At 32.2% G+C, this 14,242-nt stretch overlaps 1 protein-coding gene across 3 annotated transcripts in view; it reads left to right on the plus strand.

The window, feature by feature from the left end:
- The window catches only part of LOC147074894 (ferric reductase 1), a 98,499-nt gene that overhangs the window by 81,743 nt on the left and 2,514 nt on the right, over positions 1–14,242 (plus strand). For all 3 annotated transcript variants that reach the window (XM_085943149.1, XM_085943148.1, XM_085943147.1), the window contains exons 7-17: positions 1,651–1,795; positions 5,390–5,504; positions 6,767–6,843; positions 7,961–8,065; positions 8,482–8,638; positions 9,386–9,554; positions 10,722–10,779; positions 11,814–11,967; positions 12,620–12,712; positions 12,824–12,936; positions 13,799–13,918. In XM_085943149.1, coding sequence (XP_085799275.1) covers positions 1,651–1,795; positions 5,390–5,504; positions 6,767–6,843; positions 7,961–8,065; positions 8,482–8,638; positions 9,386–9,554; positions 10,722–10,779; positions 11,814–11,967; positions 12,620–12,712; positions 12,824–12,936; positions 13,799–13,918 — 1,306 coding nt within the window. The remainder of the gene's footprint in view (positions 1–1,650; positions 1,796–5,389; positions 5,505–6,766; positions 6,844–7,960; positions 8,066–8,481; positions 8,639–9,385; positions 9,555–10,721; positions 10,780–11,813; positions 11,968–12,619; positions 12,713–12,823; positions 12,937–13,798; positions 13,919–14,242) is intronic.

The following is a 14,242-nucleotide window of genomic DNA, read 5'->3' on the forward strand; positions in this document are numbered from 1 at the left end:
TACATGCTTACTACCAACTACGTGTCCAGTTACCATTAACATAACAAAATTAAATAACTAATAAAAGTATTTTATAAAAGATTTGATAAAAGTTCAACTGATTTCTTTAGTAAGTATAAAAATCATAGAACTCTTTATGTAAGTAATTAATTGATTATGAAGGAAAAACAATGCATTTTCAACATAACAAATAAAATAACCAGGCGATAGAAAACAATGGAAAAACAATAATCGACACCAAACAGGTTTTTACCATTGGACATTCATAATCATTAGTGGATTCATTTACCCATAACTTAAGTCATTTTAGGATGAAATTTTTCATTCACTTTTTATTGTTGGACTTTCAACAAAACTTCTTCACTTCTGGGTGACTATCTCGTCAGTACAATCCTTGCTAGGCCACTGTGTACATGGACCTAATAACTTAGGCAAATCTAATCTAAAAATCAATCCTCATTCTGTCAAGAGTTCTGTTGCGAAGCTATTCTATACAAAAAGCGGCTATCAGAGGCTATCGGCTACGGTAGTTTATCATATTCATGTATTGTGGCGGTTAATTGTTACAATAAGTTAACCATAAATTGTACAATTGCCAGTTGCAGCTCTATTTCAACATAACAATAATCATTCAAAATCAATAAAATTAGTGATATAAATGCTATGACGCATTCCAAGAGTTATCTATCTCGATGTATGTACTGTAAAGGTAACGTCTGGCAGCCACACTCTAGACAAAGCGTAAAAGATGACCAATGAACAATTACAACTTGAGTTGCAGTAGTTTATAAAAATTAATACTCACATAGTTTCATGCTGTGATGTTGTCATCTTACACTCTGTCAAATCTCATTGATTCTGTGAAATATTTTCAATAAACTGAAAGGCTACTTTTATACAATGTAGAATAATACAATATTATAATACATTCAAAAACCACACATTCATTATTTTGCTGTATGTGTATCTTACTCCCTACTTCATTTATCGTTTGTCAATTTATGGCTACGGCCGTAAGTTGTAGCTTAGCCACTGGGAAATGCCAATAGAAATGGCATATTTCAAAAAAATACTACCTTATTCTTAGGTCAATAATTATTATAAAGCAAACATTATTCGTAGAATGTTTATCACATTTGAACGGTCAAAGACATAGCTTATAATCAGTATCTTTAAAATTATCTTTAAATGTGTAAATCTTGCCCATTTTTTGAATAATAAAATGCCTAATTCTTGTCAAATTTGGAATCACAGAGATTATCAATATTATTTTTTATTGTCAATATTTCACTAGAATAATGTCGACATAAATTTTACTAATGGTTTTATAAATTCTTTTAAAAATTATAAATATAAAAAATCTTAACACCACTTCACATGGACATACTGTAATATGACTATATTCTAAAACATTAGAGCGAGAGGTTTAAAAGAATACTATTTTATGTAATAAAAATTCTTTATGCGGTCATCAAATGTTTAAAATAAATATAAAGGATGATAAGGCTTCAAAATCATGTAAATAGATTATCTACAACGTTTAAGGAATGTCCAGGATCATGCTTTGAAAATAGCATAAAAGCTCCATTTTGACATACGCTGAGCATGTCCCCCCTTAATGTGATATTTATGGTTCTTTGTTATCTTCAGGGCGACTTCCGCTGAGCAGTACGACATCTTCTGGGCCAACGTGACATCCACGCTGGTGGAAGTGGTCGCTGCAGGGACTTTCATACCAAACAGTTCGCCAAACAGGCCTACCACACAGTTTGTTCCCACAACCACAAAGGCACCGGTGAGTAAACAATGAAGTTCGGGATGATTATACCTGCAAATTACCACAGTTTTTTCTATAAAAAAATAGGGAGTATGCTTTGGATTACCAAAAATTAGTAGGTATACAAAGTATGGCACTAATATCAATTTGAACACATTTTATAGGCACACATTTGCCATATTATACATATTTGAGAAATAAAAGAGTCAATTTTATTACATAAATGTGAGGGCTTTGGAAACAAAAACTGCAGTTTCCATCTTCATAAGATCTCAGCAAGTCAATAAAAATGTCTTGTTTCTTACTTTAAATAATTATATTTCTGAGGTGTTAATAAGGTAAATGTAATTAATGTTATAAACATATATATTATTTTTTTAATCCATGATATAATATAGGGGCTCTGGAAACAAAATCAGCAGTTTCCATTTTCATACAATGTTGGAGAGTCAATAAAAATATATAAATGTCCTGGCTGCCAGGGAACATGAAATGAATGGGAACCAGCTTAACCTACAGTGTCTGATATAACAGGCTACGGATGTGGAGTGTGGAAAAATATGGGATAAACTTACGCATATCTTAAAGATTATAATCTGTATGATAATAATATGCATTAAAGTTTGTCATGTAAATGTAACATGCATTCAATATTGAGACCAATCGACACACTTTGTTACGCTTTTATGGCCTTACCGTCATAAAGTACCCTACTTCAAAATCTTATTCCATAGCGATGGCTTTTACATTGCTATTTATTAACCTGTTCTGTGGTCTTAGTTCTTGCTCATGTTAATTGACTACTAATTTAGTTACGACTGAAAGTAGTTTTAAATCAAATACTAAATTCATTATTGTATTGATTAATTTTTAATTCATTGACAATAGATGATAATAATTAGGATTATAAAAAATCGAACTCTCTGGAAAGTTCAATTGATTATAAGTACAAAATAATGCACGAACTTCATATTTAATAATACTTTTTATTTCCAAACATGTTTCACAGATGGTTCTCCCCACCCATTGGCTCTCTTCGGTAAACATTAGAATTATTTTCATTATGCAGTCATGTATTATACACAATTAATCCCTGTCTTAATGTACATATATACTTACTTAGATCAAAAACACAGTAAAACACTTTCAGCGATAAAAAAAAAAGAAAAACTAAAAAATCTGATTTTTGCAAAGAATATTTGGACTTCAAATATAGAAGAAGTCTTATACGCTCGAATGAATAAAGCATGTTTAAATTGGTACACTGCATAGATATTAATATTGCAATGTTGGTATTTCCTAAGAGTAACTCAAACAATGGCTGTCACTTTTTTAACAAACTATTTTAGAGCATTTTTCAATGAAATAATAGTGCCAAAGCTTGTATTATTGGCTGCTTATCAACTCATCATTATGGATTATCTTTTTATACAAAGAAATTTCATAGTAGAAGTGTGAATATCTCTTCGAATGAACCTGCAATGCACTGTCACCTGTAGCTAACGTAATCAATAATGCAGAAGTATTTTTTTGCATCACTTTCATAATTGTTTAGGTTCCATCTCTATAGAAGAAGGTTTGCTTCAACATTTTTGGAATTATCTTTAGAATCATTTTACGTAGATATGTATTAAGTAATTAATTAAAACACTAAATATAGATTTTCAATACCTAATTGTATTAAATAAGATGCTTCGTAATCCAGTCACTAGATGTCGCTAGTAGCATTATTCTCCCCAAAATTCATCATAATTAATTACAATATACACTGACATGACATTACAGTTACCAATCTAAGCCTAGACATAGTTTAACTAGAGTTATATTACTTCGAATTAAAGCAAAATTCGAATTACACATGTACTAGGTTTTGTTGTATATTATTTATTTATCTAATTCCTTATGGCACCTTAGAAATAAATATTAAGCTAGCTACAAATGTAATTGCATACATGACGGTCACAAAACCCCCACAAGTATACTTGAACAATTTCAGTTTGCGCTTGAATCATGTTGTCAACGGATGATGATGACACACTCATTTCCGTTCTCTTGTGTGAGTCTCTGCTTCACAAGTTGTTATACCTACGCAAACATGCATGTGCAAATAAATATACAGTAAAGAAATGCAAACACTGTCATATCGCTTGTACAATATTAGCATACACATGTTATGTATATTTAAACAAAAAAATTGCACAAGTATCCAGTTACATTTGTAACCAGTAGGTAGGTAGATACCCAAATAGTGTTTCCACCTGTTAATAATAACTGTACTATATTATAGTTTTTAACTGGTAGGTACTGAATCAGTGCTCGCACATGTACTGTTCCACTAAATATGTTAGAATATTATACTATTATTATGTTCATTTTACTTTTACCTTAACCACAATAAGTATTTTCTATATCAAAATCACTACATTCACCCCAGACATGGTGGATCTCACAATCTGTGTAGATATTGACTTTTTCAAAAAAATTTTGTAATTATTCATCTAAATTCTAAATAATGATGACTACATTTAGCTGCCTATCTATATCCAATAATAGGCATGGTCTTATCACAGGTTTTTATAGCTACATTTATATAATAATGTGAATGTTTTTGTTTTGGTGCAAGTCAAGCGTATTTCATGTTTAAAATGGTCAAAGAATGCAGTAATTAATCAAACTATCTTTCATAATAAATATATGTTCCAAGGTTCACATTTAACAGTGGCGAAGGGTGGAGGTAAGCTGTTAAGATTCGCTATAAATAGTGCACACTAAACTTTGTTAGTCATATGTATTTGTTTTTATTGAACTAAGACTACAATTTACAGATGGTATTAGTTAGTTTTTAAAAATCAATTAAACCCTGCCTAAACGAAACCATAATAGATTTGGTCTAATTTGGGCAATGCGACAAAATTGTGTACAATTTTTCATTCATAGTTATTTGTTTTCGTTGGATTAAAACTACATATTACACATATTTTTGCTTCATTTTTTTGATTCATTAAGCCCTGCGTAAACCAAACTATAATAAATAAAAAATATTATTCTATCTATAAAATACTCAAAGTTATGTATGATTTAATTGCATAATTTTAGATATTTTATAGATAGACATGTATTTTTTGACTATTATCTATTATGGCTTGGTTTCTCAGGGTTTAATTGAATTTTAAAATCTAACCTACACTATCTGTTAATTGTAGTCTTATTTCAATGATAACAAATATGTATGTCTGAAAAAGTTTAATATGCACTATTTATGGCGGATCTTAACAGCCTACCTCCACCCTTCGCCACTGACATTTAATAATCCATGGAGTTGACTGATTGTGTGAATTTAACTCATTCACTGCAGACCAGTTAATTATTATTTAATTACCACATTTAAATAACATGCTAATTATATATAATGGCCATCTAATGCCGTCAGCGTTGTAGGAGGTAAATTTGTGTTTGTTGTTTTTGTGAAGTTTGCTACGAATGAATCTGTAATACAAAACGACTTATCTATACAGACAATACTTCCTACAACATCTTTATTGTCAATTTAATTATAATTATAAGTGCTTTCTTGATAGCAATAAATGATAATTTTAATATTCATGATTCCAGGTAATCGTGGATCCATTCTATGATGGTTGCGGCTCATCCAAGTTGTGCTTCGGTTCAACATCGGAGTGCTTGGGGAACAATGACTGCACAGCGGCTGTCACAGTATTAGTTGAAGGTAATAGATATATTTTGTTTCTATTTATTATCAACCCAACTACCCTAGATCAGAGTCAGCAAACATCAAGCGCCGCTCTTCAGAAATATTGAATGTGAAAATGAAATTAGCATATTTCCAAAACATATAATAAACATATAAACATATATCAAATTATGTAAAACTGAGAAAACAATGTATGAGAAGATTTCTAAAATTTATGAATATTGATAGAGTTCAATATTTTATTAAGTTCTTTCAATGCCAACGTCAAACAATATTTTTTTCTCTATTTGATATTGATGTAGGTACTATTGATGAAAAATGTAACTTGCATTAACTGCTATAGATAGCTCTATTCCAACTATAAACACCATAACACATTTTCGTTATATGTCTGGATCGGATATAACTCCAATCTGCTACAGATATATTCCGTTTGTAACCCCACGCCCACGGTGGCCGCGCGGCATAAGCGTTGGACTATAAAGCCGTGGGTCCCAGGTTCGAATCCTGGGTCTGGCAAGTACACATATTGTTTTTCAATTTGTGTGTGTCAGGGTATGGACCTAATAGGTTAAGCAAGTGGCTGACATCCATTTCTCGTAAAAAACAAAATCTGTCAATACAAACCTCCACTCTGTGGAGGCCCATATGATCCTATCAGGATCGGACATGGTCATAAAAAAAAAAAAAAAAAATATTATCTAAAATAACTGGTATGAAGTCACAGGAATGCAGCTGTCTATTTGAAATCATGCGAAAATTAACCTTTAAAATAGTATAAAAGTTAAGGGTGGACAAGAAGAGATTTCTGTGATGCCACTGTACAATTTATATTATCTTGTTTGCTTTGTCCATAAGAGAGGTAGAGTACCCGTCACGTAGCCTTGCAATTTGGAATAGATTTTTTTTAATTATTTTGAATATTAAAACGTTAGTTAAACCAATCAGGTGCCTGGAACTTACTAATACAATCATATGGAGTGCGTATTGCACACAAATCTTGTCACTGTGTGCAATTGCAAGTTATGTGGAGGGTACTATACCTATATTACCAATGGAATTAACTATTTTTTAAATATTTTGCTTAATTAAAGACAACTTGACAGCTCATGGGCTTATAGAACTCTTGGAATGCATCATAGCACTATTAACACTATTATTAACAATTTTGGAATGAAGTGTTACATTGGAATTAGTTTGATGTAGCTTATTAATAACACCCGTAGCTACACAGTCATTTATAAAATTTATCTTATTCAAAACTTGATATTTTTTAGGAGAAACGTATACCTTCGAGTTAAAAGGCAAAACTTCTGCTTATGTTGCGGTTGGTCTATCAGCTGATAAGAATATGGTAAGTTTTCATATAAATTTGTAATTATAGTTACTAACTACAGTAGAATATTATGTCTAACTGTCAAGATTAAAAAATTGTTATTACTCCTGCTCCACAATCTCGCTGAAACCAACCGAGATCACCCGAGGGAAACTGAATACGCTCCTATGGCAGATTTTTGTGCCCATACATATAATATGTGGTTTTACAATAAACGACCATGTTATAGCTGCAGACATGTTCGGAAAGAATACAATTTTATTAGAAGACATGGGCAAATGAATAAGCATGATGTTATTTTATTATTCAAACAGTATTATTTTTTCAAATGGTCGCACATCAAGTTATAAGTTGTCGATTAGTAACGATATCTTCAATAAAGTATCGAGGAACCTCCGATGTTCCCCACCCACCCTCACCCCATGGCCCCCACAAGTGGCGGGCTGACAGGGCTCTTGCCATAGGACCCGGGCTCTGGGGAGACCGGCGTGGTTCGTCTACCTTATAAGTGAGATAAACACACATCACAAATTTGTTCTAATGGAAAGAAAAGTTGCCTGCCGCTATTTTACACAAAAAGTGTTTAAAATGTGTGATATTGTGATGCAATTTTTGATTATTGTGTGTTGATATTCGACAACTCCATAATTCAAGAGGATATATTAAAAAATACAAAATATCGCTAAAAATACACTGAATTCCCTTAATTATACATTATATAATTATAATACATTTGGAAAACGCTTCTGAAGAGCGTCACACTGTCGTCAACCCTGCAATAGGTAAGGGAGTCCACCAAAGATCTTGGCCTGTGGACCCACTTCAGGATATGGGGACCATAACTCTCCCTGCCTAAGTGATGTTCGCTTAAATAGCGTTTTATTTTTAAAGAGCGCGAAAGCAATATAGATACCAACAACAATATAATAGGGCGGTATTTTGCAACCTATTAGTTCACCTCAAATTATAGTTGTCAATCTCAAGCACTCACTTTTATGACATCCATAATGCAAGAAGAGAACTGCACTTGAGGTATCTCGCTTTGGGAAAGTATCCCAGAGAACACAAACCCGATATTACATAAGAATGTATGTGAATGTCGATATAATATAATTTTTGATTAAATCTTGTCTAGGGAAGCGACAGTGCTATGGAGTGCCAGCAGAAAAACGGACAAGTCACAGCGCACACTTCTTGGACCTACCCTAAATCGGACCCTTACGTCTCAAGAGAAAATGTTGTAAGTATATAATTTATTTATTTACTTGTTTACAGCAAATGCCAAAGAAGTTGTTTCAGAATGTCTCTTGGTAACTGGACGAATCCATTTAGGAAGAAATGATTATTTATTATTACTTGAAATAATAATTTGTACCGTTCTTGTATGACAGAACACCTTTTTTCGAGTGCTTTAGGACTTACGATACCAATATGAAACTTTTTATCCGTACAAAATGTAGTTGAATTAGCAATTAGTACAAATCGATGGATACCGCTGGACAGGTGTTCATTTTTGTTATGGTAAAGCATGATGACTTTGTGTAAAATTCAAGAGTTAAGAGAGAGAGAGAGATAGATAGAGACCCATTAATTGTTTATGTTTCTGATGTTTTCAAAATTATGTTCTTTTTATCGTATGTTTCTATTTCTTTATAGCCTCAAAGTATCGTCCAACTAGTCAGTTCGTCGTTTAGAGACGGAGTCATCCAATGCAAATTTACAAGAGATATGGTATCCAATGTTCAAGGAACCGTCTTCAACCTCGCAACCGACAGATATAACCTTCTGATCGTGGCTGGAAATTCTCTAAAAGGTAGATATTATATTCAATATTACTACAATTAATGTTGCCTAAATGTGGTTAACATTTTCAAGGATGCCAGCAAAATGCAGACGTATCATTCAAAATACACCAATAGACCAGCTTATACAATACAAATACCCAAACATGGATCTTCTACACTACCAGATCTTAATAACATGAAAATAAACAAAGTAATTAGTAACAGTATTAGCAAAACCTATTTAACCTTTTAAATGTCGATAGGTATTTGAATGGTGGTGCCCGGTGAACCATGAATTTCTATAAAAAGATAAAACCTTAGAAACATCATTATTTAGAAATATATTAAAAGGATACCATAAAGACTTGTATATCAGTAAAGAATGTCATCATGATTACAAGAGATGGCAGTATATTGTGTACAATGTATTATTTTATTTAAAACAACCGACCGTGGCTAGTGTAGTGAATTTAAGAATTTAAGTAGTCAATATTACTTATTTTAGCCATTTTGTTTTCTATGGATACAATTATAAAGACTATCTACCTAAGAAGTAATATTGTGAGAATGCGGATAATCTTAATGGAAGTGAAGATGGGAAGGTTCACAGTGATGACGATTCCGTGCATAATATTGCCATGCATTGACGACGACAGCGTTGATGATTACAGAGATGAAGAGTAAAACAAATAGTTTCACTCATTATTTTGTAAACACTGTTTTTTAATGTCGAATTTAGTTAGGTATGTAATCACTATGTATGAATATTTTTCCAGAAAACTCTGTTGGTTACCATGACATCGTGTATATCAGCACAGATCAGAAAGTATCCTTGTCAGAGGTTGGTACTCTTGCCGGAGCTTCCAAGGTATTGCTCCGACTTCACGGTGCATTCATGTTAATTGCTTGGATCGGTACTGCATCATGTGGAATCATTTTGGCCAGGTAATGCTCATAGTTGAATGCTTCCACAAATCTTTTCCATTCTCACTCCTATGTTCACGTCTATGGCTTGCAAATTGATGTTGATGATGTCCAACCTATGAGAAAAGTAGAGGAACCATAAGTTGTAAAAAATAAAATATAAGTATTGGAAGTTGATAAAAATTTCATTTATAATTTTATAACAACGGTATATTATTGTGGCTAAGTATGACATGCATAGAATGTTAATGTAATGGTTAATATAAATTAATAGTCACAATAAAATTTAAATAATTTAATGTTTGCTATATTGAGGGCTTAGTGTCAAACAACACTATCTACAAAAGTGCAACTTTACAGGAGAGCCAAAAATCGTTATTTTAGATTCTTGTAACTCAACAAGGGAAATGTTTATTTAAAACCTAATGTTAATATTTTATAATTTATTTTGTAGATAACGTTGACTGACTTTAAGCACTCGATATGTATCAGTGGTTAATTGAATAAATGGATACATCTGGATTCAATACACCTACAGTGACTTCATCAAAGATTTATTTTTTAAAAAGGTTCTGTCTATATATGACGTCACACGATTTTTGCTATTTTTAAACCCCCCTTCCTCCCCTATTGTCACATATCGTCACATAACCTTTTACCCCCTGTCAGTGTTGAATATTTATCCTTAAATCGCCGATCAACCGACAACATTGTGTTTTCAGATTTCCTTTTATATTTTTTATTTACTTTGTGACGTCACATTTTCTCTGACCATCCCCCCTTCATCACAAATCATCACATTATATCAGACCACCCCCCTAGAACGTGACGTCATATTTCGACGCCCCCTAATAAAATATATATAATTAAATTCATATATTATTAAGATGGTGTCTGTTTGCATAATATCAATATAGTGTCAATATCAATAATGTCAAAATGTCAATCAATAGTGTGAATAATAAAATAAGATATATTTAATACTGTTAATCTTTCATGTTGGCGTATATAATTGGTACCCTTTATGTTACCTGTCACACACACTCGTAGTGCATTAAACACTAAATACTATTGCCCAACTAACAGCTGTTCAGTGTTTAGTGATTAGTGAGATTCGATGCGTCTCGGGCTAAGAATTTAATTATTGAATTCTTATATAGATAAACTAACACTATTTTTATTTTATAGATATTACCGACAGACATGGGTTGGTAAACAGCTAGGAGGAAAGGACATCTGGTTTGCTGTAAGTTTTCCTTTCGTTAATGTTTAAAAATAATATAATCAATGAAGATCCCAATCATTAAGGGAAGATAATAACGATGTTGATATGAGTACTTTGGGAACATGAGCTACAACAAATAAAATAGTCAAATTTAAACATAAAAACATTTAAGGGGTAGTTTAGTGTTGCTGATCACATTTAACCGCAGAATACAAATACAATTTATTGATAAATTTTATTAATTAGATTCTTCTGGCATTGCGGCCAAGATGAAATCACTTTGGAATGGTGTTAGTGTCATTTGAAAGTGACGATACCAACACCTAAATGAGTCGCCTGCACTGCCACAAGAATCTGACACCCTTCTATCTAAAACAGTGGTGCACAACCTATTTGGAAGATGGGCCAATTTATCCATTTTCTAATTTTTCACGAGCCACAGTAGGTAAAAGTGTTGAAAAATAATTATATATTATATTATCTACCTACTAGACGAGACATACATTTTATTATTTTTAATTTAATGGTTACATATTGGTGATGAAGTAGTTGTTATTTTTGGCCGCAACAAATGCCATTTCGGGCCGCACGTGGTTTGTGGATCACTGATCTAAAATGTTAAAAAGAAAAGTATAGGTATATTAATTAAATTCCAAAAAATTAATTTACAATTTTTAAAAATCCATTGTTCGTCCGTTGAAGGGTCTTCACCTATTATTACATATTATTATTATATTATCATTATTCTTATTTATTAGAGTTATTTTATAATAATTTAAAAAATATTCCATAAAAAATTTTTGACTTGAAATCCTTTTAATTTATATCTAATCAAGCATCAGTGTGGTCACAATGCCATACCGCATACTGCATATGAGCTGATACTGGCATTATATCAGCATATAAGCAATCTATCGATGAAATCTACCCATGTGATTCTATCTATGATAACTTGGCACCAATAGCCATTATTTATCCACACTATTAGCTATACCCAGATATCCCAGAAATTTATCGATTACCATTATTGATAAGAATTTTAATGAAATCAACAGTGGCACAGAATTCTCATGGTTTCCACATGGGTGCTCACCATGGCCGGCTTCATCATCATTCTGGTGCAAGTAGGAGGATGGGGCGGAACTGGTGACAATCCTCACGCAATCATCGGCATCGTCACCATTGTTCTCTGCTTCCTGCAACCAATCGGTGAGTGCAAATTACCTACATTCTTTTTTTACAAAAGGGGTTATTACCTCAGAGTAATAATATAAAGAGAGTGGGTATTGTTCATCAAAATGAAACCGTATTTCTTGCGTATAATGCACAGTAGAACCTCAATTTTATTATTATTATTAACTTTGAAACGTTATACCATCATGTTGCTTCTCTGTACGGCTACCATTTTTGAACACAACATAGTTAACCATATTTTCTACTAAATTAACTAAACATAATTACCACTAACTTTATATTTTTAATACAAAAACAATAAATTTCAGCAACACAATATGTTCGTAGTTTTTAAATGACTGTAGTCATTCCATTCAAATCAATATTTACCGGCGACGTGTACAAAAAATATTTGATTTAGCCGTAGAAATTCTATGTAACTCTAACATATATTGCGGAGATATAAGCATGCCGAATGCTTTCTCACTTTCTCACTTTCTCACTCGCACTTATAGTTCATTTTTGTTCAGGCGAATTATTACTAATTTCCAAAGTTGTTTTAATCAGCAGCCTTAGTAAATTTTTGTCAGCTTTAGAATTCATCTTTAAAGAAAGCTGTTTTCTAAAATATCTTTGTTTGATAACATGTATTTTGTCTATGAATTAATCATGCATTGCTTGTTTACAGGTGCCTACTTCAGACCGCACCCCAACACATCAAAGAGGCCAATCTTCAACTGGGTTCACTGGTTCTTCGGAAATGTTGCACACATTCTTGGAAGTGAGTTGATTCGTTTCATCCCAACATAATAATCTGATTCATTTAACTAACAGGCATTATCGCCTTGTCGACTTAACAAATTTAAAAAAAAAAATTGTTTATTTCTTTCAGTTGTTACAATCTTCTTTGCCGTTTATTTGGCCAAGGCTGAGCTTCCTTCATGGATGGCATATATTCTGGTCGCTTTTGTTGCATTCGATGTTATTATGCATCTCATTCTATCGGTGAGTCTTGTATATTTTAAAACAATTGTAAAAATTAAAAATTACCGCATATGGATGTCCACCAGTGGCGAAGGGTGGAGGTAGGCTGTTAAGATTCGACATAAATTGTGCACACAAACATTGCCAATCAAACGTATTTGTTTACATTCTACTAAGTATACAATAAGTAGATTGTGTTTGTTAGTTTTTAAAATTCAATTAAACCCTGCTTTATCCAATCCATAGTAAATAGTAAAAAAATATTCGCTTATCTATAAAATATCTAAAATTATACCATTAAACTATGCATAATTTAAGATATTTTATAGATAGAAGAATATTTTTAATGGACTATGGTTTGGCTTAGACAGGACTTAATGAATTTAAAAAAACTAACTAACACCATCTGTGGTTCAATGAAAATAAATAAGTATAACTGAAAAAGTGTGCACTACTTTTGTCGGATCGCACATAGCATACCTAAACTATTATGGTGTGATTTTGGCAGGGATTGCTTTTTACATTTTGTGAATGACAACAAAATCATAATATTGACAAATTCGACATGTTGCAGTCGAGACGAGTTTGTATACGCACCACGACTAACTGATACAGTGCTACAGTGGAGTCATATTTTTTGAACACTGATAATGTTCAACAATAAAACTACTTATCCTGAAATTACTATTTTAATTGCAAAAGTAATAATTTTTGATAACATGCAAAATATTAAATTCATTATGATTATAAAAAACTAGAATTAATGTGAAACAACAAGTAATGTTTTCAAATCGAAGTTGTTACACAAATTCATTTTTTGACTACTATAAACTGAGCTTACATACGTACCCATAAATTTTACCAATGATGTTTTCTTTTCTAGATTTCCATGTGCGTAAGTGACGGACGAATCAGCAACGGACGCGTCAATTCGTTCCCAATGAAAGACATGATGACCAACAATAGACAGGCGTTGAACCACGACAGAAAAACTGACGCGCCGGTAAAGACATTTATTATATCTTACCTCGTATATTATTATATACGTATTACTGCCACGATCATGAATATTGACACAGTGAAAATTGATAATTTGACTTGTAATTTCACACTTGAGCAGTTCAATTAATATTCAATGCCATTCAGTATAGTAAACCCTGTCAAAGATTTCAGGTTCACAAAGTAGCGATTCGTGACTTATTTTAGTATGGATGGTTGAAAATTAGTGATTATACAAAAATACGTATTCTCCGCATTAAAAGATAAAGACAAACGACGGCCTGTTTTAATATTTATATTTGGTTGCCTACATACCTACTACTATTTA

Source organism: Rhyacophila brunnea, unplaced genomic scaffold, assembly GCF_057557595.1.
Source record: "Rhyacophila brunnea isolate RB1 unplaced genomic scaffold, BYU_Rbru_1.0 scaffold_15, whole genome shotgun sequence".
Lineage (NCBI taxonomy): Eukaryota > Metazoa > Arthropoda > Insecta > Trichoptera > Rhyacophilidae > Rhyacophila > Rhyacophila brunnea.